The 26,439-nt window shown below is 36.4% G+C and overlaps 1 protein-coding gene across 1 annotated transcript; it reads right to left on the minus strand.

The window, feature by feature from the left end:
• Nucleotides 1-31: 31 nt before the first annotated feature.
• LOC144448313 (uncharacterized protein C05D11.1-like) lies at nucleotides 32-26,367 on the minus strand. Its single transcript, XM_078138501.1, has 22 exons — nucleotides 26,210-26,367; nucleotides 25,863-25,945; nucleotides 23,848-24,006; nucleotides 22,726-22,881; nucleotides 21,965-22,141; nucleotides 21,451-21,591; nucleotides 20,480-20,590; nucleotides 19,694-19,785; nucleotides 18,668-18,845; nucleotides 13,568-13,678; nucleotides 12,818-12,961; nucleotides 11,620-11,799; nucleotides 10,603-10,705; nucleotides 9,685-9,815; nucleotides 7,674-7,858; nucleotides 6,887-6,968; nucleotides 6,369-6,520; nucleotides 5,496-5,685; nucleotides 4,365-4,508; nucleotides 3,761-3,921; nucleotides 2,886-3,038; nucleotides 32-2,231 (listed from the first exon to the last, which is right to left on the minus strand). Exons 1-22 carry the CDS (start codon nucleotides 26,346-26,348, stop codon nucleotides 2,180-2,182), a joined length of 3,024 nt encoding a protein of 1,007 aa, XP_077994627.1. The 5' UTR covers nucleotides 26,349-26,367; the 3' UTR covers nucleotides 32-2,179.
• Between the last annotated feature and the right edge of the window lie 72 nt (nucleotides 26,368-26,439).

Below are 26,439 nucleotides of genomic sequence, written 5' to 3' on the forward strand. Positions count from 1 at the left end.
TTATTCTTCATTCACATATAGAACCTGAGGATTTTCTTTCCAAATAAATCAGGTGGTCTGGGCCATGCTGCAAATCATGCTGGAAGAAAATATCTCATTCCAGGTCATATCATGTGGTCTGTGCAAGCACATCTAGTTGACGATCAATTGGTCAAATTGATAACCAAATTCATCTTTCAAGTTTGTTTATTTGGAATGTGGACTGACAAGAATTTCTCGGCAATAAAGTCGATATATGCAAAAATAGGTAATTACAAATTACCATCTGAACTTACAGTCAGCCATGCCGAATGTACTAGGAATAGGTAGGTGAATGGTAACACCGCACGTTAAGATTGAATCAATAGTGTCTTGCAACATTTTGCCTAAATGAAATGACCTAATGTGCCACTGTGCTGACCCATGATGATGCAGACATCAAATGCAGATGTCAAAACATTGGCACCGTGTCTCTGCAGTAGGTTTAAATGGTTTACTTTATTTACACAAAATGTGACAAGAAATTGCGATCTTGCTATCATGAAGCGTAGAATGTGGTTTCTTATTGGTTTCTGTGGTTGCATGTAACAGTAACAAGAAATGGGTTGTATGTGTTCTTTTATTTAAAAGAAAATTAGTAATGTTATGATAGACACTCACCGCAAGAGGATAAACTTAAGTTTGTAAAGCTTGACTGATAATATATTTTTATGTAATCTTCATTACACTATTCTAGTTTATCACTACAGAGCTTCCAATTGAAGTATGAACGATGATTACAAGTACTTCAATATATCGATACATAACTGAATTTGTCCTGATGTGTTGATGCAGATGTTGCTATAGTAGTCACAACATTGCCTACACAGTGGTAAAGTTGTATATCACTTTATTTTGATAATGCTGATGACAGGGATAAGTGATTTTACATCTTTTTGCAGATGTCGTGAGATATGCAAATATGCCTAGCAACAATGGTTGTCAAACATGTGATCATGGTCAATTTTTTGCCAAGGCCATGTGTGATGATGTTGAGAACAACAGTGTTGATTAGCATTTGACACTTTCACCTATGACCACCCTAAAGTGGTTGCTATGGATGCAATGGCCCATACGGGGATCTCGCGAGATCTGCCGCGAGATGAAAAACGGCTTATTATTCATCGCTGCAAATACTGGATGTCATCATCATACACAGAGTGATGTCTAACAAAAAACCTCTGTAAATACAAGCCACAAATTTGAAATTTGCTATAGACCTTATCAGTAATGATACTCACAAAACCAGAGATGACCTTTGAACTGACCCTACAATTTTTTGTCCCAAACGAACAAACTTACTTTGGTAATGTCAATATGTTGCAGTAGTTCATTGTTCATACTGCGCTTGGAAGCAATGTAATGTTGATGCCTGTCTCTCATGGTTATTAAGTAAAATAGCCTAACTTGAGACATCATTTGAATCTTAATTCTAAATACTTATATAATATTAAAGTCATTTTTGTCTCATACTTATATTGGCTTTTGCCTTGAATGATTGATGTTCCTACTTGTTAAGGTAGGATCGCATAATGTCACACAGGCTTAACAAGCAAACTTTGTTCGTTTACGAGGAAGGGGTCTGGCATCAATGCGATTGCCAATATTCATTTTTGCCCTTTTAACCAAATTTCGCTGGAAAACTTTGTATTTAATACTGAGATGTTGATAAGTTGACAAAAATTTACTTCTAATATATATATAGTGCTGGGTTTCTGGTAGTATTTTAATATGTTTACAATCATGTTTTACATTACATCGATCGTAGTGGTATGACCACTACAGATTTTATCACAGTTTACATTATGTATAAACATTTGATGTCGCACTTGTGAACGTCCATTTAGGGGGAGGGGAAGGGGTTTTGACCTAAATGAACGATGTTCATTTGTTGAGCTTGTGTGACATTGTTCGATCATCCCAAAGTATGGACTGAAAGTATTCCTAGAAGATGACGAAACTTTCTGGTTTGCAATGAATCTAGGTTATAGGTTTTTGTAGTTCACTTTCCTTAAACTTCTATAGTAGAAGAGTGCTTTATATGAAATAATAAACTAAACAATATTACAATGTACTCTAAGGTAACAGGTAAAGGATTGAAATTCATCTGGTTGAGCTCCTGAATATGACCCTTGACATTTGACCTTGACCTTGACAAGGTTTAAGGGAAGCCTTCTTCTACAGATGGCATCACAGTGAGTTCTCTGGACAATCTGTGAAAACAAAAACAATATTATTATTAAATGTGATACTACTCTGGCAACTGAGGTCTCAGTTTACTGAAATTGGCACAAACTAAAACGTTTGTTGATTCAATGAAGCATATTACAGTGGATGGGTGGTAGCAGTGCCTCTGTTATGTGAATGCAATCACCCTGCGAGTTAGACTGTAAGATATACTGACCAATGTGTGAGGGCGCCCTGTCACGGTGTACCTTACATACTACCTGTGAGCAATATAGTATAAACCTTGAATCGAATATGCAATAGGTGAACACTGAATATTCATGACTCCTAAGTGCCTATTACTTTCAGATATATATATATGCATTGTTCAACCATTGCAGAAACATTTCTGCTGACTCCCATGATGCAATGTGGCCCATAGTAAAGATCCCAACATGAGGGACAACTTCAACTTGATGTTTCTCTGAAATCATGCATAATGTAGGTGATGAAACCAAGAAATAACTCTACAGAACACCAAAAGTTCATGACCATGCCTTCATTTCTTGAAGTGGTATTCACCTTTAAAAGACACAAAAACTTATGTACTGTCACGAATCTGTACCAGTATTATTAGGTCATATGACTGTAATATGACCTGTGACCTCGTAGATGATGCATAAATTATGCAAATGACTTACCCTTTGAACCCTTCTCTGATCTCTTCTACCTTGGAGGGATTACAACACACAGCACATCTGGCTTTACTTGTGTCAAACAATGGTGCAAAATATTTCTGACCAACCATTTTTAAGTCATTGATAGTGACTTTTGATAATCTTTGCAGTAGTTTCCTGAAATTCGAGGTAGTTAAAACTTTATCAATTTCAGCGAATATATTATTCATGGTTCCGTAAATCACTAGGATACGAAATGATTGGGTATAAATCAACAAATTTGGCAGTTAAGTCTGAAAACATTGGCCCTAGTAAACTAGATTGGTATCTGTTGGGGTTGATTGCATTCTTTGCATTTGTACACTGACATAGAGAGTCGTTGTGTGCTTAGTCTAATTTTTTTCCATTGTATGGCGATTACTTGTTATAAGCATAAGACTTCAACACAAACACAGAAGACTCCCCAGCTTACTGATGCAACAGAAAAAAACATGTAAACATTGGAAATCATCTTTTTAGTTGTGTCAGACTAATCGCAAGCTCTTGTGCAAATACCAGAAGTACTCCACACTTTCACTCAAGCATTAAGGGGTTCCGTCATATATTGCAATTAATGTTAATAATAATCTTTATTTATACTGGATAGTTGTTAAGCATACAGAGACTTGTCTCCCAAGAAGTCCAGTGAGGGCCATCCCTCATGGGTTCAGTGTTCATGCAGGAGGAAACTAGAGTACCACAGGGAAAACCTGCATTGTTCTGTAGAGAGTCAAACTGAATGACGCTCTTCTTACTTACAGCTTGGTAAATTTAAATTTAATCAAACCCTGAATGGGTTCAAACCCCAACTGCAGTGGTAAGAGGCAAGTGGTTTAACCACTCAGCCACCGTTATTTTACCTGTTGTAATCTTTATCAGTTCTTCTGAAATAGTTCATCATAGACTCCATAGATGTATCGGACACTGTTGTTTCTCTCTCTATCACTTCAAATAATACACTACTGATAGAAGACTCCAACTGAACTTCATCAAACTTTGTCTCACCATTCAAGAAACCTTCCTGAAATAATATAAATATGAACACTGTAAACTGACTGACATTACAGTAATTACTCTGTGTGTGTGTGAGTGTGTGTGTGTGTGTGTGTGTGTGTGTGTGTGTGTGTGTGCGTGTGTGTGTGTATTTTAAAATAACAAGTAAATGTATTAAGGTTATGTAACAGAGCTGCAGGTTAATAAAGGTGATGTTCAGGGAAAAAAAAAAAAACGTCATTGTAATTAAAGGATAAATTCATCATAGCCTGGCTCCTTTCCTGCTTAATTAATAGCGATGTCCAAACAGCACTGCTTGTGGCCAAACTATAAAATCTTTTGTTTTTCTGAGAATTAAAATATGGCATATTGGAATTCATCTTTGGACTTTATGAGTAGTAACTTTCATTTGGACTAATGAACCTCGAGTCCATGTGTTTAATTCCCTTTGTGTGGTTTATGTTAACTTACCACAATCTCCTTGCCCTGTTTGTATGCATTGACGACGTGTGTACACTTGTACAGTAGGAAGTAGAGTAGACCTTCAGAAGGACGACAGTACATTGAATAGTGATAGGCTAGTCCTAGGCCACGGATCTGACGCCACATTGGTCCCTGTGTAAATAATAATAATAATTATCAATTAAAGTTTGACTTTGTAATTGCTCATTATAGTTGATGGTTGTGCTCTCAGTTAAGTAACATTCACTTCTTAAAGTGGCCATATGGATGAGAATTTGGTATTTATTTTGGATTTTTATTTGATAAAACAGCTTCACTATGTTTTTTTACGTGAAAAAATAATGTGAAATAACATTTACCAAGTTCATGTTCGCAACTCAATAAACTGCAAAACATTAAACAATATATAAAATGTTTGTTATTGTACGTACAATAACAAACTTTTTACACTTTGTGCATCTTTTTGCAATGTATTGAGTTATGAACACGGACTTGGTCAATGTTCTTTCACATTATTTTTTCACATAAAAAAACATAGTGAAGCTGTTTTATCCAACAAAAATCCAAAATAAATACCAAATTCTCATCCATATGGCCACTTTAAGGTACATGTAGAATGCGGCTTGGGAGGAATTTCATTGAAAACCAAAGTTGTTCTGAATCAATTCTATCCAAACTTTGCCATATGGAAGCGTGCTTCTGATCCTTTTGAAGTAATAAAAGAAATTTGGGGTCCATCTATTGTTTTTACAGATATAAATCTACTGTTCCAGTATTTTCTATTCCCATAGTGCAAAGTATTTAGTGGCCATATTGGATTGCGGCCATATTGGATTGTAAAATGACTTAATTTTGATATTTTAACCTCTACATAAAAAATTTGTATGGTGACCTCAGATCTATACATGTTTGTGATTACTCACCTCCAATGCACATAAATATTCCATAAACACCATGATAGCTTGTAGATCTACATATGTTTGTGATTACTCACCTCCAATGCACATAAATATTCCACAAACTCCCTGATAGCAGGTAGATCTACATGTTTGTGATTACTCGCCTCCAATGCACATAAATACATGTATTCCATAAATACCATGATAGCTGGTAGATCTATACATGTTTGTGATTACTCACCTCCAATGCACATAAATATTCCATAAACACCATGATAGCTGGTAGATCTACATGATTATAGTCATCTACACAGGGTATGGTTTGTATTAGATAAGATGATTCTACAGAACCAACACCAACGATAGTCCCTAGACACTCAGATGATTCAGCTGGAATCAACAACTGACTAGACGTTCTGCCAACCATTAAACTGAAATATACATGTAAGGAATAAATATGCAATTACATAGCAATGATTATGTGCTTGTTACATACGTGTATACGCAAATGAACACACATGTTCCACAAACACGATGCTATGTGAATGCGAAGTTTACATTTTATGGAATCTGCTGTTGCGGATAAACAGTTTTAATTAACAGACATGCATGATGCAAAAGTACATACAATTGAATAATTCAGTTGATTTATACTGTGTTAGCTCATGCTGGCAATATAATCACATTGCGTAACTTGTTTATCAAATACCTATTATTGTTTCCTATGTAATTTAATGAAAAGCGTGTGAATTGAACCTGTGCTGCTCCTTGGCACCCTTTGCCCAAATATGGAAATTGACACAATTGTCAATAAACATTCATTCAGTGATCTGACGTTGATTTTTTTTTTTTACTATCTATACATATTTGCACCTAAAATAATGTTTCAATATCAAGTGATTTAAATGTATCTGTGCCACTACATCGTGTATATATGATAAAACCATTACAGCCCTCATGTGGGTTCTGCTAAGTTAACTAGTTTGGATAACAGACTCTTATAAAGTCAGGCTCTTCTGCTGTACAAATCTTGTCTGCAAAACCCATACTTGGGTCAGAATGATTTAATTTTCTCTCTTTGGCAAGACATCAATGACAAGCTACATCAACTTACTGTTTATCAGTGTTCTCTTTGTGTTCATTCACAAAGCTCTGTAACCATGGTGATAGTGGGGATGATAACTTCTCAACATCAGCTGACATGTGAATTCTGATATTAGCTGGTGATGTCAGGAATGATCTTAGTTCATTCAATTCTTTTATCACCTACATAGAAATCAGTCAAGACAAAGATCAAAAGCTGCAGTATGAACATGAATACAAATATGAATATGAATATGATTATGAATGTGAATACGAATATGACTGAATACAAACGTGAATATGAATATGAATATGAATATGAATAAAGATGAATATGACTATGACTATGGATACAAATATGCTTGTGTGGTTCCAACTGGCAACTTGTAAATTCTAAGCCTGTCACTAAAACAATTTGATTACCATGACTACACAACCAATACATAGGCAGATTCCATGTTTGTCATTCCACCCATAACTTGAACAACCTGACACCAAATGATTCTCAAACTGAATATCAATCTGATTTTCCGGAATTCTTTCCCTTACCTCAACCTGATTGGTTTCCAGTTTGTCAACCAGACTTGACAGAAATTTATGTTGTCTCATCATATTGGATGTATGGTAGTTACTTTCTGTCAAAGAAAGATATTAAATATAATTATATTTTAGCATAAACTAGAATGTGGTAACATGAAGATGAACAAGATTGAGACTACTGCATCTAAAATAATTGTGACATATTTGCCTTCTCTCTAAAACCTTTACAACTGACAGATTATGACAATGTTCATACACCCTCTCATAGTCAGTTTACATCCAATCTGATTAAAATCTGATGTTAGATAGGCTGGTTTTCCTGTATTTACCTTTATTCCATCGTTATTGCGTCTTTTACGTTAGTTTTTTTTTTCCTGGGCAAACGCCTTTCCAACAAAGGAAAGGTGTATTGTTGGAAAGGCGTTCGCCCAGGAAAAAAAAAACTAACGTAAAAGACGCAATAACGATGGAATAAAGGTAAACACAGGAAAACCAGCCTATCTAACATCAGATTTTAATCAGATTGGTTTACATCATGCAAATGATCTTGTTGGATGTCTCCTTCTGGTCGACATTACTGTTTTTTATATTTCAAGTTTGCAAAATCCATAAAGTTTCTTTCCATGTACAGTTCAGTCACACACATTATTTTTTTTTAAATCTCATATTTGTTATATCATGCAATTGAAGTTTGCTGTTGTTTACTTAAGTTATTATGCATGTATTATGGGATAGTTTCAATGTTAATTATCTGGAATTCATCATGTCAGTGTATATAATAATAAGCATGATCAACTAACCTTTCTGAAAGTTTAAATCTCGTAAAACAGCTGCAACTACAGAACGACCTTCACGTTTGACCCTGGCCACATCGTTGATTATCTTGGTTGAGATTATCTTTAATCTCTCTTTAGTAAACTGAGTCTGATAAAGTAATTCATGCAACCATTGTACACCAACTGAGTATTTCTCTCTTTCAACCTGTGAGAGAGAAAATGTTACTTGGTCTTGTACTCTTGACTTTAAGCAGGAATTTAGAAAATGTCTACAGTCTGGTTGTTTCAGGATCTAGAGCTCATGTTTAATTCAGAGGTCGCGGTAGCTTTTTTTCTGATGCGTCGCTGGGACGCGTTCCTGCCAAAATTAGCGTCAAAATCCTATTACGGTGCGTCTTTTCCAAATTTGCATGCACACTGTCACTACATGTCTTTCAGATGTACACTAAATACGTTACAAATGTAAATACATTGTACATGTACATGAACACATCAGTGTCATTCTCCCGCTCACTGTCTACAAGTACATAGTTTGTACTTCCAAAAAGAAAATATTTATATGCAAGAATACGCTATACAGAGGTTTAACTTCATCTTTCTCGACTTTCGATTTTCTATGGTAATCACTCTCTAAAAATATGTGCTCCGAGAAAGAACTCCGGAGTGGGAGAAGACGTGTCGAAACCCCATAGCGTATAAATCCAGAGCTAATGGTAGGGCGGTTCTTGGAGTCGGACCATAAAACTACCCCATGATACAAAACCGCAATGCATAAACTAAGTTCCATGACATGAATGATGAAGTATGAACGACAGCGTGAACTTCAATTTGACAGAGACACAGTTGTAAAAGTTCGATACAAATTTTGTGTCGCTACGTTGCAATCGTTTATTCTTGAACGACGCCTTTACGTGTGCCGTGTTCACTGTAAATTCACGTAATGCGTTCGATCCCGTAACGAAGCTCAAAATAATTTTCAGTTTTAATGAGAATGAAATGGTGACGTGGCAGTATAAATTTATCAACGTGAAGGCTTCAGCATAGATTACTGTCCACCGCTGTGGTCTATTTAATCATCGCTTCGCCCGTGAGGAAAGATGCTTCAAGGCCGTGCTATCGATGGAAACTCTGCCAAACCATGTCTGTTAATAAGTAACTAATCACGTGGATAAGTAATTATAATATTACGTAGTTTCTAAACTACCCAAGACGTGCTCGGCACGTCAGGAAATGGTCATGGGGCACATGAAACTGTTGGAACGTTTTATATACGATGGGTCATATTCAAATTTCACAGGTCACACTGCACATATAAATAGTTACTATCAGAACTGACTAATTCCACGATGTCTGTTCTACAACTTCGAAGCAAAGATGATAACCGTACGTTTGCCAACAGTAAGTTCCATTTGTCCCCTGTTTATGACGCGTCCCCAGTGACGCATACATCCAAAAAAAGGCGTCCCAAGTGTCAAATAGTGCGTCAAATACGCACAAATAACGCGTTAACGCGACCTCTGTAATTTATTTTGTAATTTCAGTGTATTTCCATGTATCATCTACCACGTTGAAATATTCATGATTGAAACATGGCAAAATTAATGATGAGTGTCATATGTTTTATGATGGGAGAACTCGATTAGTTGTGTAACAACTACTTCCACACCCTTTTCCCGAATAACACGTTTATTGTATATACATAAGGACATTTTGTTCTGTTCTGTAATCAAATTGTATGTGGAATGAATTATTATTATTATTCTATACCGTACTTAGTCATGTGTTCTACTTTGATTGATATGTGTATCCTGCAAGCCTTAGTATCTACAATGTAATTCACATGACCAGTATGAAAGGAATAGACACAACTGTGATTTTCAAGATAAACTCAATTGATAAGACCCCTGTATATAAACAATTGCACTCTTTGGAAAGTTCAATTTAAAAAATCAATGTCAAGTGTGGTATGCGTAATTTGTTTTCCAAAACTTCTTGACCATGTGACTAGAACGTTTCAAGTCAGATACTTACTGTCATTGTCAGTGCTACAAGTTGTTCATAGTTTCCACATCTGAAACGCCAACCATTAACACCAATAGATGCCCTGACTGCAAGGGTATCAGCTGCTAACTGTGTTATCACTTCATCATGGGGTATTAGTTCTGAAAAGATATAGAGTGAAATTGGAGTTAGCTTGGCATTTCACTAATAGGACCATTGAAATGCCCTGACTGCAAGGGTATCAGCTGCTAACTGTGTTATCACTTCATCATGGGGTATTAGTTCTGAAAAGATATACAGTGAAATTGAAGCTACCATAGCATTTCACTTTTGAGTTATGGCATTTCTTACACACAAACAGATAAACAAAATAATCTCACAGATATATCTGTTGTAAAAAGACATAACACACACAGCATACAACCTATGTCAACATGCGCCAACATTCAAAATACATGAATTTTGCTATTTTCAAATTCACAAATTGTTATTGTTTGGAACGTTTTTGAATTAAAATTAAGCATTTTTGCACTTCTCTTTGTTGATGGTATGTAATTGGTTGATGGCAATAGTCTTTCACTTCAAACTATGCCTTAGCAAATACTTCAGGTGAAACTGGGTGCCTCCGATGAGAATAATCCGAGATGAAAAAGATGTTAAAATAAATTTATGAATGGTTATAGACCATGGATGCCATGCATATTGAGGCCCCATTGCTGCTCCACTCCACAATGTGGGCACATTTTGACACAAGTTAACACAAACAGATGAAATCCCAGTGAAGTGACTTAAAATGAATTAAAATCAGATTAAAATTTCACTGTCATGTACATATATAAGTTGTGGACAATGCTAGCAATATCTTCAATATGTTGAAGGTGGCTGGCAACCGTAGAAGATGAAGTACACACAAATTACAAATTCTTCATACAAAATATTTTGACTTACTTCCATCACGAAGAACTGGTGACTCTAAGATGACCTCTGAAAATAAGGTCAGATAGGGACGAAGATGCTGAGGTAAACTGGATGTATCCATGGTAACATAAAACTGGAAAAATATGTTTAGAAATATATGTGAGAAAAGTACTCAAAGAGATCAGATTTTATTTATATTACCTTTATGGGAAAAATAAATTTTCACCTAGAGTCAAGTGACGTGAGGATTTTAACTATTGTCTCTCCCCTATGTTTAGCATTTCCCTCACACTTTTTAGCTTTGGCCAGAAAGACTGTGAAAATTCTTTTTAGAAGTTTAATTTGACCCACTGTGTTGTAGAGACCCACATCAATAGGTTAGAACCAACGTTACATGAAGGGTTGAGATTGCTAACATGATATTAAGTAATCACATCATCATTACTGGAAATTGTAAATGTAATTTTATCTGTTTGCTGGATGATTTGGCTTGGATTTTTTTTTGTTCAATATCTAAATTTTTGTGTATAAAATAATTGTTCACAATCAATTCATGTGGTTGTGTGTAAGACAAATAATGTTTTAGTACCACTGCATAGAGTAGATGATAAAATCTGTATAGCTGGATATGGTTTTTTTTGCAAACCTCGGTTGTATGGCTTATGAGCCCCCTATCTGCCAAACAACGTCAGTCTGCGAAATACATATCAGGGTCATAATTAGATGTTATTCCCCAATATTTTTCTCCATTCAGTCAAGGAAAATACGAATGACCTAAGGGGTCTTTGTCACTACTTCTCTAGCGACAACACCCTCAGGTCAGGAGTATTTTCTGGCTGAATGAAGACAAATATTGGAGAATAAACATAATTAAACCAGCACCAGTATTATAAAAGAAAAATTGGGCAAAGTAAAGGTAATTTTGAACGTTTTGACTAATATTTCAAACTCAGAACCAATGATGTAGACAGGCATTATCGTGACGTAGAACGATCGGAGAATATAATCCATATTTTTGTTCAGAATGTTGTATAATGTCATACTCACCTTAACAAAGTTAGTATGGATGTCATCAAGTTGAAAAGTAAATGGAATCTTATCAATCTCCATTGATTGACAGCTGTCAGACTGTGATGTCACATTGCTGTAGCATTTGATTGGATGGAAATGTATAGAACTGGTATCCGGGACAGCAAGCCTACTAACCACATCACTAGGGGGCTCTATCTGTTGTAGAGAAGGACAATGGAGTCACTTTGGTAATGAAATGACTGTATTACAAAATGTAACACATAGGACAGCCATGCCAGCCAAAATATGCCTAAATCAATCAAACTGAACATATAGACACAACACATTAGATTTTAATCAAAACTGGAATAAATATGGACAGTACCCCTTAGCCAACTAAATAAATGCAGTACCCCTTAGCCTACTAAATAAAAACAGATAGTCAGTACCCCATGGGCTAGTAATAAGATACAAACAGTATCCCTTTAGCCTACCAAATAGTCAGTGCCCTTAGTTTAGTAAATAAATAGACAATACCAAACATACTTAAAAGAGTCAGACCAATTTTGGGGTACCTTTTTAGCCTAATATTAAATAAAGACAGACAATACCCTTAGCTTACTAAATAACTAAATAAAGAAATAGTCAGTACACCTTAGGCTGACAAATAAAGACAGTCAGTACACCTTAGGCTGACAAATAAAGACACAGTACACCTTAGGCTGGTAAATAAAGACACAGGACACCTTAGGCTGCTATATAAAGACACAGTACACCTTAGGCTGATAAATAAAGACGGTCACTACTGCTTAGTCAAGTAAATAGATTTATATTCAGTTCATATTCCCAAGTCGTGAAAAAAGCGCCCTGAAGGATCAATGGCAGAGACTAGCCGATACCTTCAATGGTCTCTGCATCATCACGTGACCTTCAGTTCAAGTGAAATGACAGGTAACTCATAATTGGGGGTGGGGTGGGGGGTTGGGGTTGGGGGTTGGGGTTGGGGGGTTGGTCAGCTGTCTCAGCCAATGAGAGTGCTAGAGGTGATTACTAGTTACCTGCATATGCATCCAATGTAAGCAGGGACCAGTAAAGTAAGTACCTAGGTCTGGGAAATATTTGGAAATATAACCCTTTAGTAGATGAATACACAAACAAGTTTCTGAGTGAATCTTACAACTCCACAAAGATCTTGTTTTGTAATAATTTTACAGGACTACAATTTACTCTCTACCTCATTCTCTTCAGTTGCTTTCTCCAATTCTTCACTTTTCTTTTTCAATCCCTCTTGACCAAGTTCTTCTGTTTGCTTACTGACTCTCTCTTTTTCTGTGTCCGCCATTTGTTGCATCAGTTTTTCGTTTGGTTCTCCAACAATCTAGTTGAGAAAATGAGACAAAATTGAGTGAAATATATTCATGTTTGCTATAATACCCCACTGAAAGAATGCCTAGTAATGATTACATGAAATAAGGCTATTATTTAGACCCCCCCCCACCCCCACAAAAAAAAAAAAAAAAAAATTGTGCCAGGTTTGATTGAAACCAATCCATGGACATGTCAGCTAGCCTCTCTGCACAGCCATCTTGTTCTAATCAACGACATCATATTATACCTGACTCTTGGGGGGGGGGGGGGTTCTGAAGTCAGAGAGTCACATTAACATGATGCTCATTATGCTAGACAACCGTATCACATGCATACAGAACTCAAAGAGCATCTATGAAACTGCAGTTTTAGAGAGTTTTGCAGATTTTTTTTTTGATTTTCTAAAGTTGGACTCCAGTATTATGAATACACAAGAAAGAAATCTTTCTCTGCAATTTTGAAATTTGTTGTGTTTTGGGGACTGTATTCGTGAAAATATTGGCATGATGCACTTCTGAAGTGTCTAGACACTGACTCGGATTGAACATTAGCCATTTAAACAGTTGAAAGTTTATAAAATGAAAATATCGTGTATAAAATATACACAAGTACTCACTGTAACACAAGGTTGTTTGATATAATGCTTGTCTAATAATTGGGTCCAGAAGTCAACAGGTTCCTGAGATAATTTCTTGAAGTCAGTGATTTGGTTCAGTCTGCCTTCTAACTGTAAAAATATAAACCATTAATTGAATAAATGAATAAATAAACAAATCATTCTATCAATACATCAATCAGCCAGTTATCTGTGGAGATAAGGCAATCAGCTGATCAACTGATTGATCAATCAATCAATTATCAATCAATCAATCAATAATCAATCAATAATATTAGTTTATTGTAAAGCTAATGAAATATCAAATCACTTGATTTTTTTAAGTGGTACATTAACAAACTTATCAATCAAGCAATCAAGTAATCAAGCAATCAAGTAATCAAGCAATCATCAATCAACATTTATTTCAAAGATAACAAGGAAATATCAAAACTGTTGATCTTTTTAATCATTGCAAACTTTAAAGTTCATTTGACCAAAGGAACACTCTCCCATCATATTGTGTTTGTCTTTCATTCAGATAATAGCTAATTTTATGTAATAAAAAAAAATTAAAGCTATACTATAAGTTATAACACCAACATATGTTAAAAGTTTGACACAGCAAACAAATTCTCTATTTTCACTATTTACTTCAATCACAAAAGAAACAATGACAGATGTACCACACACAGTTGAGATATAGATGTAGACAAGTTAACAAATCTGTAATCAGCTGGAAACTAAACATTTCAATGAAGACATTAAAATCATCAAGTCCACCCTTATGGAAAGGATTCTATAGATGTCTATAGAATTTACATTGAAGTCTATACCAATTCCTGGTAAAAATCCATCCATCCATACATTAATACATGCATGCATGCATACATACATACATACATACATACATACATACATACATACCTACATGCATGCATGCATGCATGCATCCATACATACATACATACATACATACATACATACATACATACATACACACATGCATGCATGCATGCATGTGCACACACACACACACACACACACACACACACACACACAACTTGTCTCTCAGCCTAAGCTACATGTACTTAATACACATCTTTACACCTGACAACTACCGCTTAAGTATTTCAAGTACTATATAGATCACTTGACCTACTTACATGTACATGTTATAGTAAACAAGTGACTGTAGGTTTTATTGTCTATTCAGTTCAGTGACAAAGTATTTCAAGTAGGCCACTTGTCTAACAGTCACAAGGTCTACTAGGTATTAAGGACACCATGTCAAAAGTATGTCTTATGTACAAATCATGTGGTTTCCCATTACTTTGATATTTAAATGTTTCATATTAAGATTCACTATATAGTATTAAGTACATGGAGGTACAATATTACATAGATTATAGCCTGTGAACACATATATATTGCTATTCGGCAAAAAAAAATTATGTTTCTGATAACAAGGCCTCAGAAAGTAGGATAGGTAGGTAGAGATTTGAATTTGGATTTGATTTGATTTGATCTTTTTATTTTTTATTTTTGATATTGCTTCCACCCAAAAACAAACAAAATGTCAGTCAGAATAGTCCAGCTGTGATAGTTTGATGAAATATGTACAGACATCACTAGGGAAAGAAAACAGACTTGCATGAAGGTGAAGAAGACAATGAATTCCTTATCTTTTTGTTTTAAATGTGTTAAAAAAAGTTTAGGGTCATAAGCTTAAATACTGGGGTCGGATGGGTTATCGGTAATACACAAATGTTTTATTTGTCCTTTAGTGATTTTTAGTAACAGCCATACATCAAAAACATTGGTTTCATTGTTAATAAAATGGGGTTGGTATATACAGTTGAATTACAACTACCAGGTTTATTGTATCCCAAACAGAATGCTATGTTGACTTCCATGACATTTGACCTTTGATAAAGCACCCTTATCTCACTGTGCATTAGTTTGTTTTCCATGGTAACTTGGATAAAAGCAAATACGACGCCACTCTATTACAAAAAATGTGAACAAATTTAAGGAGTACAATTACAGTTCAATGTTTAGTTCAGATTGTACTGCTGACTATGTTGAAGACATCATGGCCACCGCTGCTCCAGATTTGGACAAATTCCTGGCTGAATTTGGTGAGGGTTTTCTTTCTTGTTCAATTTGTTTAGAGCAGTACAAGAATCCCAAAATACTACCATGTCAACACACCTTTTGTCAGGATTGTTTGGTTACATTAGTCAAGAAAACTGGCAAACTAAATTGTTCAACATGTGACACACCGTGTAAACTACCAGAAAGGGGCGTGCCGGAACTGCAAGCCAACTTCTTAATGAATTCACTGCTTGATCTGGTTAAAAACACAAAACCAAGTGATGTGTCAGAACCAGGGCTTTGTGAAGCGTGTGAAGAAAACACGGCAACATACAGATGTGTTGATTGCAGCTCAAATGTATGCTCCATTTGTAACAAGGCACATAGAAAATTTGCAGCAACTAGAAAACACAATATTATTGCACTTGAGGAGTTCAAAGAAACCAACACCACTAGTCAACAAAGAGTGTATTGTAACATTCACCCCGAGAATGAAGTCAAACATTTCTGCCAGACCTGCCAAGTCACTATGTGTACTGACTGCGCCATGATTGAACATCGCAGTGAGAAACATGTCCACAGAAAACTGAAAGATGTTGGAGATCAATACATCGTACAGTTGAAAGAATTGGTGGCAAAGTTGAGAGGCAAAGAAAAAGAAACTGAAAGATGCAAGTCAGAAGCCAAACAGACCAAAGATAGACTTCAAGTAAAGTGTCTAGAAGAAGAAAAGAAGGTAAGAAAGAAAGCAGAAAAGATGATAAAGAAAATAAGGAAGGAAGAGAAGAGACTAGTACAGGAGTTGAAGATGGAGTATGGAAAGAATATGAAAACTGCTGAAGTCAAAATAGATGAATGGGAGATGAAACATGGCAATATCTCTAGTACATGTGGTTACCTAGAGACACTGGTGCATCATGGGAGTGCTGCCCAGCTGCTGTCCAACAAACAAGACACACTTTACCACATTCAAAGTCTTATTGCCATGGATACCAAACAACAAACCCAACCCGAAGAGGTAGAGTTCAGACCTGCTGCTGATATGGCAAGGCAAGGAATGCTGGGATTGGTGTGTAGAAAAACAGATGGTGTGGAGGCCATCACTCCAAGCAAAGGATTCAGACCTGTCGGTCATCATGTTGGCATGGCAATGGGTGATTTGAAATCTGCAAAGCCATGTACTGAAGAAAAGAAGTCAAAAGATACTTCTGGTAGTATAACAAGTGCAGTGAAACCCAAATCACCTGAGATCTGTGCAGCACAGTGTGTTGTTGAAAGAGTTCCAACTACACTACAAGAATATGAATCAGGTGACATAGTGATCAGAACCAAAGACAGACAGGGAAGACAAGTCATACCAATACCACCTGTATCAGCTGAGATGACTAAACCTGATGGAACAAGACAAGATGTCAAAGTAACTGACAACAGAGATGGTACACTAGCTTTCACTGTCAAGGGAGAAATGGAAGGTAGACATCAGGTTTCCATGGCAATAGGAGATAAACCAATTCCAGGATCCCCTTTTAGTATTCAAGTGAATAGAAGACTTGTGAAGACTACATGTCTAGGAAAGTTTGGTAGAGGGAAAGGAGAGTTTGATAATCCAATCAGTGTAACCATGAATCAAAGGAAACAAAGTGTTGTAGCTGATCATCACAACAACAGGTTACAAGTAATAGATAGGGCTGGCAAATATGTAAGAAGTTTGACATTCACACAGTTTAAGGCGGCCTTCTATCCAATGGATGTAGCTGTGTCTGACGATGGTAACTATTTCATGACAGATTACGACAACCATCAAATTGTTGTAAGTGATGAGAATGGTAAACTACTCAGATGCTTTGGACAGAAGAAACTGAAGTATCCACGCGGGATCACTATCAGCCCTGTAGATGGCGCTGTCTATGTCACAGAATGGGATGGAGAAGTAGGTGACAGCACTGACATGACCACGCATTGTGTCTACAAATACACCCAGGGTGGTAAATACATATCAACCTTTGGTATATATGGAAGTGGACATGGAGAACTCAATGGCCCTTGTCATCCAGGTGCTAGCAGAAAAGGTTTGATTTATGTACCAGACATCAACAACAACTGTGTACAAGTATTCAATGAAGACTGCCAATTTGTATTTCAGTTTGGTCAGTTTGGAGAAGCGCCTGGTCAACTGAAATGGCCAGAGGGAGCAGCTGTTGACAATGCTGGCAATGTGTACATCACAGAGAAAGGTAACAAGAGAGTTCAGAAGTTCAACAGTCAAGGTGAATTCATATGCCGTGTTGATAATAATGATGCAGGACTTAAGTGGCCTTGTGGTGTAGCAGTAACAGATGACATACCTCCTAACGTCATTGTGGCCGACTACAGTGGGCATTGTCTGAAAGTTTTCACACAGCTCCAGTGAAGAGTGAAGAGTGAAAAGTCATGTGTGTATGCCCCCAGATAAAGAACCATGTACATTGTACTATCGACACCAACTCACATGTTATGAAATAAAAATCACGAAAATGTACTGTATGGTATTGACTATATGTTTGATCATGACTCTATAGCATGTAAAACTATGAAAGAATGTAAAAATGTCTGTTAAAGTGGCCATATGGATGAGGATTGGGTATTTATTTTGGATTTTTAATTTATACAACAATTTTATCATGGCTTCCTACTTGAAAAATCAATGTGAAACAATATATGCCAAGTCCTTGTTTGTAACTCAATAAATTGCAAAGGGTTGTCATGATGTAGAATAACCCCCTGGGGAATGACCTGGGTATATAATCCATATTTTCTGCTCAAAGACAATATCTTGTTTTGTGCAAAGTATACGACGAGATACTGGGACGGGGTGAAAATGAGTTGACGTCAACACTTGGATTGGGCATGACCATTTTTCAAAAGAAATTATGTTCAACTGTCATGTCCGGCCTAAAAGATGCTTCAAAACAGCACTCCTACTGGCCAAAATATAACACCTTTTGTTTTTCTAATTTCCAGAAAATATACTACTATGCTACTTACATCTTCCTGTGTGTCACCATAGAGGGCGTCCCCAATTATAATAAATGCAAATGTATCATGTGGTTTGTCCTCCATGTTGTTCAGAGCCTCTAGAACTTGTTTATGTATAATACTATTAAGACGTTTTATGTCAATAGCTTCAGTGCCATCTGCTATGAGTTTTAGTACAGCCAGCATTCTAAAATGAAAACAGAAATAAAATTAATGTCTACTAAATGATTGTGTGGCGTGCTGTGGTGTGATGTGGTATGGCATACTGTTGTATGCTGTGGCATGGTGTGCTGTAGCATGCTGTGGTGTGGTGTGGTGTGGTGTGGTGTGGTGTGGTGTGGTAAGGTGCACTGTGGTGTGCTGTGCTGTAGAATGCTTTGGTATGGTGTGCTGTGCTGTGCAACAGTATGGTATGGTGTGCTGTGCTGTGGTGTGGTGCTGGTGTGCTGTACTGTGTTGTGCTGTGCTGTGGTGTGCTGTGGTACGGTATGGTGTGCTGTGGTATGCTGTGGTGTGCTGTTTCTGTTTAAGGACAAAATCTAATGAATACAAGTACAACAATGTTTGACCAAGTGTATATCTTAGCCTGTCTCCAGCTGTGCTACAACTACCTACTATAGCAGCAAGTTTCTCTATTGATCACAGTATAATCTTTCACTCCTTGATGTTTGATTAGTGTACATTTCACCAGTGGAGTTTTAAGTAGAGTATTCAGGATAGGGACACTGTGGGATATCTAATCTGGTTTAATAAACAAAGTTGTAAAGTTGTATTGTGTTCTAGTTGCTAATTAAACATCAAATGTGGAGTTGTTGGTTTACTGTGAGTGAGTGTATATATCATATTATCTGTGAAGTGACCAGCCAGCCTTGGTCTTATCAACATTTTGTTTACAATTAAACATCAGGGAGTGAAAGATTACACGGTGATCAATACTGTAGAGAAACTTGCTGCTTGTAGGTAGTTTTAGCACAGCTTGAGACAGACTAAGATATACAGTTGGTAGAAGATTGTTGTAGTTCTAGTTACACTTACTTCTCTTTAATTAACTGTAACTTGGCACATGGTACGTTGTCAAACTTTACATAGAAGCAGGACTCTGTGTTCTCAATAACAGAGTATCTAACCTGTCAGCACAAAGTAAAATATAATTTGAATTAGTTTTGAAGCAAGTTTGAATATTGAATTAGAATATAGCCAGTAGTTTGACTGCATAATGTAGAGAGAGAGAGAGAGAGAGAGAGAGAGAGAGAGAGAGAGAGAGAGAGAGAGAGAGAGAGAGAGAGAGAGAGAGAGAGAGAGAGAGAGAAGAGAGAGAGAGAGAGAGAGAGAGAGAGAGAGAGAGAGAAGAGAGAGAGAGAGAGAGAGTCAGAGAGAGAGAGAGAGAAAGAGAGAGAGAGAGAGAGAGACAGACAGACAGACAGACAGACAGACAGAGCGAGACAGAGACAGACAGACAGACATCCATACATACATACATACAGAGACAGAGACATAGAGAAGACATGTTGTGCAGACACAGAAACAGAGAGACAGATATACAAAGAAAGCAAGACAGGCAGATTGAAAAAGCAAGTGAGCAAGGGACAGACACTCAAAAGTTGAAACACACGCAAACACACACACACACACACACACACACACACATACACACACACACACACACACACACAGGTGGATTCTACACCATACATTCCCATGGCATCCCCTTACATCATTTATGTAAGACATCTCACTGCAAATAGCTAACATTGTATCAAGCTGCTGGTTACTCACTACATGCACATGACACAGAGAATATAAAATGCTTTGAACTCTGACCTTACTACAGTATGGGTCATCTATTTCTACAAAGTCTCTTTGTAATGGAGCAACTGCTGTGTCTGTTAGGTATTCTAGGAGTATCATGTTGGCTGACATCAGGTACAGGTCCTATGGAGGGGAATAAAAATAACAAACATTATGTTGTGAAAGTTGAATTACATGTATACGCATGAACAAATGCACACATTGTGCATAAATTAGTCTTGGTTACCCAGACTCTCACCACTGGGGGCGCTTCTACGAGACCATCCCAAACCAGAGTCTGGGGAAAGTACGTTCCACAACTACCTCGCGACTGAAGTCAGACAGTACATTTCTTCCAAGCATAAAAAATGGGCTTACAAGACTTGTTTGGTGTAATTAATATATATCAGTCACTTGAGAAGTAATAATCTGTAGTGAAGGTACCCCAATCATTCAGCCTGCAATGTTGGACGTGAAGTAAGTACTCCCCATGATGCACTGCTCCAGAGGCTACTTCCTGTGTGGGTAAGCTGAAATCTCGTTTCCCCAGACTCTTGTTTGGGGTGGTCTCGGGACATAGCCCCCAGCAACTAGAAGCTGCTTAACTGAGACTATACAGACATACGTAAGCATGCATGTATGTCCAATCCATATACATGTACTGTGTATGTATGTATGTATGTATGTATGTATGTATGTATGTATGTATGTATGTATGTATGTATGTATGTGTGTATGTATGTATGTATGTATGTATCACATGTATGTATGTATATTATATGTATGTATGTATGTATGTATGTGTGTGTGTGTGTGTGTGTGTATGTATGTATGTATGTATGTATGTATGTATGTATGTATGTATGTATGTATGTATGTATGTATGTATGTATGTATGTATGTATGTATGTATGTATGTATGTGTGTATGTGTGTACTATATAATGCAGGTATTATTGGTAAATGAATCAACATGGTTACAGAATATTAACATATGTAAAATACCTTGGCCTGTGGTCCTCTCCATGCCATGTACACCATCCCATTGATTTCATCATCACAGGCATAAGGTACAACTTTATCAACAGCGCCATCTAGTGATGGAACAGAGTTTTGCCATGGTCTGGTATACGGTGGCAGACCTCCCTGTGAATCAACAACATCAACAACATACAGAAGTGTAAAGCAAGTAAACAGACAGTTTAACAGTGCAGGTAAAACATTAGGGACAATTGCACAATGCCATCGAAGCTCAATAAGCGAACTTCATGGGGGGAGGGGGGGGGGGTCTGGCGTCAAAGCAATTGCTGAACTTCATTTTCACACTTACCAAATTTCTACGGAAAACTTTCACTCCTTCAATATATTCAATGATAACAGTTTTTTGTATTTATTACTGAGATGCTGATGAGTTGATAAACACACTTTGCATACAAAAACTTAGCAAAAAAACACACTGTATATTACCTATGTTATGAGGGCTACCAAAAAATAAACCAAAAAACACACTTTACGTTACCTTGGATATGATTTTCTCTTCAAATGGTTGTAATGCTGTAAAGATATCCTCAGCTTTGACTTGTCCAGTAATTATTAAACATAAATTATCAGGTCTATAGAAGTCTTTGTGGTATTGTATCACCTTCTCATTAGTTGTAGTGGTACGTAGGTTTAACATTATACCACCAGTCTCAGACTACAAGCAAACAAAATATAAATACGTTTTTCTTTCTGTATTTTATGAAAAAAAATCAGCAAAGGAATATCATGATTATATTTGGTTCTAGTACACTACATACATTTGCATGGAATACTGTTATTTTCAGACATAATGTCTGAGGTGCTAATAATATCATGCATAAATGAATGTATAGTTAGTAGGGTGGTAGGTTTTTATGGATGGATGGATAGGTGGTGGGTGGGTTGTTTGGGTGGATAGATTGATGGACAAATGGCCATGGATGGTTGGCAGGTAAATTTGGTAGGATGGATGGGTGGATGTAGGGATAGATGGATGAATGGATAGATAGATAGATAGATAGATAGATAGATAGATAGATAGATAGATAGATAGATAGATAGATAGATAGATAGATAGATAGATAGATAGATAGATAGATAGATAGAGAGACAGACAGACAGGCAGACAGACAGGCAGGCAGACAGACAGAGACAGACAGACAAGACAGACAGACAGACAGACAGACAGACAGACAGACAGACAGACAGACAGACAGACAGACAGACAGACAGAGGCAGACAGACACAAACTTTACTCACCTTATAACCACAATGCCCAGGATACATAGCTCTTAACATTTCAAGATGACACCTGCTTTCACCAGAATTCTCCCTGGCTTGCATTTCACAGTAGACTACACCAGCATTCTCTCCTTCACCATTGACATGATGGACTTCAGTGATAAATGAAGAATCCTACATAAATAAATACAATAAGTGTCATGGCAACGAGAATCTGATTGTGGTTAAAAGCTGACGTCGTCAACAGACACTTTCCCATAAACCCTTGCAGGAAGTCACCGTAAAAGGACAAACACATGTCAAGTGCAGTAGGGTTTCTTTACAAGACTTAATACAAGTAAGAGGACAATGTATTACTCTATCCCCAAAAAATTTAATTTAAGGTGAAAAGCAGTAATGAATAAAAGTGTACTGAATACAAAAATAAGCAGGACTGAACTTTTACTTTTATACTGTATCTGAGTATCTCTAAACAGATAATATACATATGCCTATTTCATATTTCATATTCTTAGAGTTACTGTAGTATATATCGACATCATACAACATCATACAAAGTAACAGTAATATTGAGTGTATCAATAATCAACCATTTACAATTCAACAATCATTTTCCAACTGGTTCAGTACTTGATTAGCATCAACTTAGTGGTAATATTAAGGGCTTGAAATTAACTTTTTTTTTGTAGTCGTAGTGGGCAACCAATTTCTGAAAGTAGTAGCGCCCAAGGATGGTGACCAGTAGTCCCATATTCCTGAACTGAAAACACATTTCCACTATTGGCAATGTGTGTGTCTTATTAAAGCACTTTCGCATCTGTAAATCATCTCTGCTTTAAAGCTTTGCATAATCAGTAGTAGCCTGAGTGGGCTACCACCTACAAATTATGGTAGCCCCCATGACAAGAATTAGTAGTCTGTGGACACAGGAATGCTGTTAATTTTGAGCCCTGTAGACTGGTAGTGTAACAATACATCACAAACACACATATATGTCAGCAACTGCGATACATGATGTTAAGCTCACAGCAGTAATGAGTGGATTTACTTATTTTCAGTTGACACACAAGTTTAAATTCATTTCAAAACATGACTTGACATAAAGTTCATTTTTCTAAAGAAACCAACATTTGTACTTACTGTTAGCGTTGGGTACAATACATGGTCTAGGAACACAGGTAATAGATTCAGAAATCCCTGACTTCCAGCAGTTGTCACTGTGTAACACGTATGGTCTGTATCTGTCCATGCATTGGTGCCTTGTGCTAAGCATCGGTTAGCTAGAAGGTCTAAGACTCCCTAGTATGATGAATTATTATAAATAAAAGATACGTTATTTAAAAAAAGAAAAGAATGAAGAGCAAAACTTTATCATAATAATAGCAAACTTAGTTGTGGCATGGGGAGTGATAAAAAATTTGATCTTTGTAATTTCTGCTCTATTCTTATTTGCATACCATTTGCATACAATGATGCAAAAATACTACTAGTATTAAAGTATAGTATGGGCATGCACCATGGCAAGTACTCATACATCTTATAAAAACATGTCATTTTTATTTTTTATTTTTATTCATACTTTTGAACTGTAATATTTAACTTTTTTAAAGCTACATTGTATAGTATTGAAAGTTTCATTTGTGCAAGGTGATGATTATTTTTTTATTTTGATGTCAGAGCTGAAAATTTGAGTTGGGCAGGTAATGCGAAATAAAAAATAGAAACTCTTGCCTAAAGAATAATGCTTTCAACATTTCAATTCAATGAAGCTTGGCACACACAAAAGGGGGGGGGGGGGATTCTAAATGTATTAATTTAACCCCACTGTATTACATGATTTCAATAGCATCACCATGGGATTAAAATCAACAAGGAGAGTGGAGCTGTGTAATGTAAACCTAATTACCATATATGGTAATCACAAAGCCATATACGGTAATCACAAAGCCATATATGGTAATCACAAAGTCAATCACAAAATGATAGATTTAATGATAGATTTTGTTCTTGTGGATTTCTAATATTATTTTCATTTCATACCATTATTACTGTCTTATCAGAGTTTACCAGCTTTGCATTAATTAGTAGATTGCTAAAAATAGAATGAACTCATGGGCTAATTTGCCCAATCAACACACTGTGTAGTGAGTGTAAACATCTACTGAACCAGGGAGTACTGCCATTAGTTGGATCAGTAGATGTTTACACTTACCAAGCAATGTGTTAATTGGGCAAGTAGCTAGGATTAGCAATCTACTAATTAATGCAAAGTTGGTAAACTCTGGTACTCCCATAGAATGGGTATATACATATGTACTGCAGTTTTGACCCCCTTTTTCGAGTCGTAGACTTTTGAGTCTTGACTTTTATTATTTAGCGGTTTGACCCACCTCTTTGAATGTACGTACGACTTTTGATCCCATGTTTTGAACAAGGTTGTTTTCAAGGGTTGTTTTCAGTCATCTTTATCTGAAGTAGCTACGATTCGAGCTCAGCTATAACTTCATTCTCAGTTAGTTAGTTTACTATTTCAAGTATTTGCCATTCAATTTACAACATAGTGAAACCAAACTCATGTTTAGACACGTCTTGTTACTTTGTTTAGTTTAGCACTCCTGGTTAACTCGCAGCTATGCCAACAATAGCATTGTAAGAACGTGCAAAGGAGAGAAAAATTGCTGGTCTTACTTTTGCGATTCACATTTATTTAAAAAAAATACATTTGATTTGTATATTTCAGTACATGTATTTATGAAACAAAAACAATTCTATGTACAAATCTAGTCTTTACTTGAGCAAATTTGCAATATTGGTACACAAAATAATTCAAAATTAATGACTATTTTTGGAGGTTATAGGAATTAATAACTTAATGAATGAAAAATTTAAATCATTGGGTTTTTTTCTGTCTCTTTCTTTCATGAATTATGAATTATGATTATGAAAATAAGACATCACTGGAGATCTATGTTTATGCGATCAATATTTTACTTAGGTCCCTTGAAATCATCACATGTATTTATTTATTTCTCCACTGAAGGTAATTTTAATTTTCAAATCTAAACATTTAAAAAAAAAAGAAAAAAAGAAGCCAACTGAGATATTGGATGCATGGGAAGAAAATGAAAGTTTGAACTGCCTTAGGGGGTCCATACCTTAAATGGATATTCCTCACTCCCCATAAACACCAGGTGCTCCAGAGTATGTGGTAAGCCGTCATCATCATGAGCTTCAGTTGCTATGGTTACAGAAGACACAAACATGATTCATAAATGTATTATACTATTAAGGTTGCATATGTTATCATCTATGAACTGGCAAATGAACACTACAGAGATGATAAAAATGTGCGAAGTGGTTGAATATAACTGAAAACAAATAAACCATGCAAATACAAAAGGAACCCAAAGGGCCAGGGCGCTAATGGCTAGAATCCCCAGTTGACTGCAAATGCAATGTTGAAAAGACAATGTTTTCTCCGCAAACTAGGAAGTACACACACCTAAACAGAAATATCCGTTGACCAAAGGTCCTTCTACCTCCGCATGGCACACTGTTACTCCAGTCTTCTTAGACTTGTACTTAGAAACTGGAATAACTCCATTTGAAACCACAGACGACACTTTCTCAAAGGACGCCATGTCACTTCAGTATTCAAGATGAAATTCGTCGAGTCACCTGTTGAGTGACCTGAGAATGACCCCTCAGCTAATTTGCATATGTTCATAGTCC

The sequence above is a fragment of the Glandiceps talaboti genome, chromosome 17, assembly GCF_964340395.1.
Source record: "Glandiceps talaboti chromosome 17, keGlaTala1.1, whole genome shotgun sequence".
Taxonomy (NCBI): domain Eukaryota; kingdom Metazoa; phylum Hemichordata; class Enteropneusta; family Spengelidae; genus Glandiceps; species Glandiceps talaboti.

Excerpts from the sequence above, each read along its gene's own strand:
- LOC144448313 (XM_078138501.1), bottom strand. The coding sequence starts at position 26,348 with ATGGCGTCCTTTGAGAAAGTGTCGTCTGTGGTTTCAAATGGAGTTATT. Across the intron at positions 22,142-22,725 it reads CTGGGCATTGTGGTTATAAG|TCTGAGACTGGTGGTATAAT; the intron begins GTGAGTAAAGTT and ends GTTTGCTTGTAG. Across the intron at positions 10,706-11,619 it reads TCCATACTAACTTTGTTAAG|TTTTATGTTACCATGGATAC; the intron begins GTGAGTATGACA and ends ATATTTTTCCAG.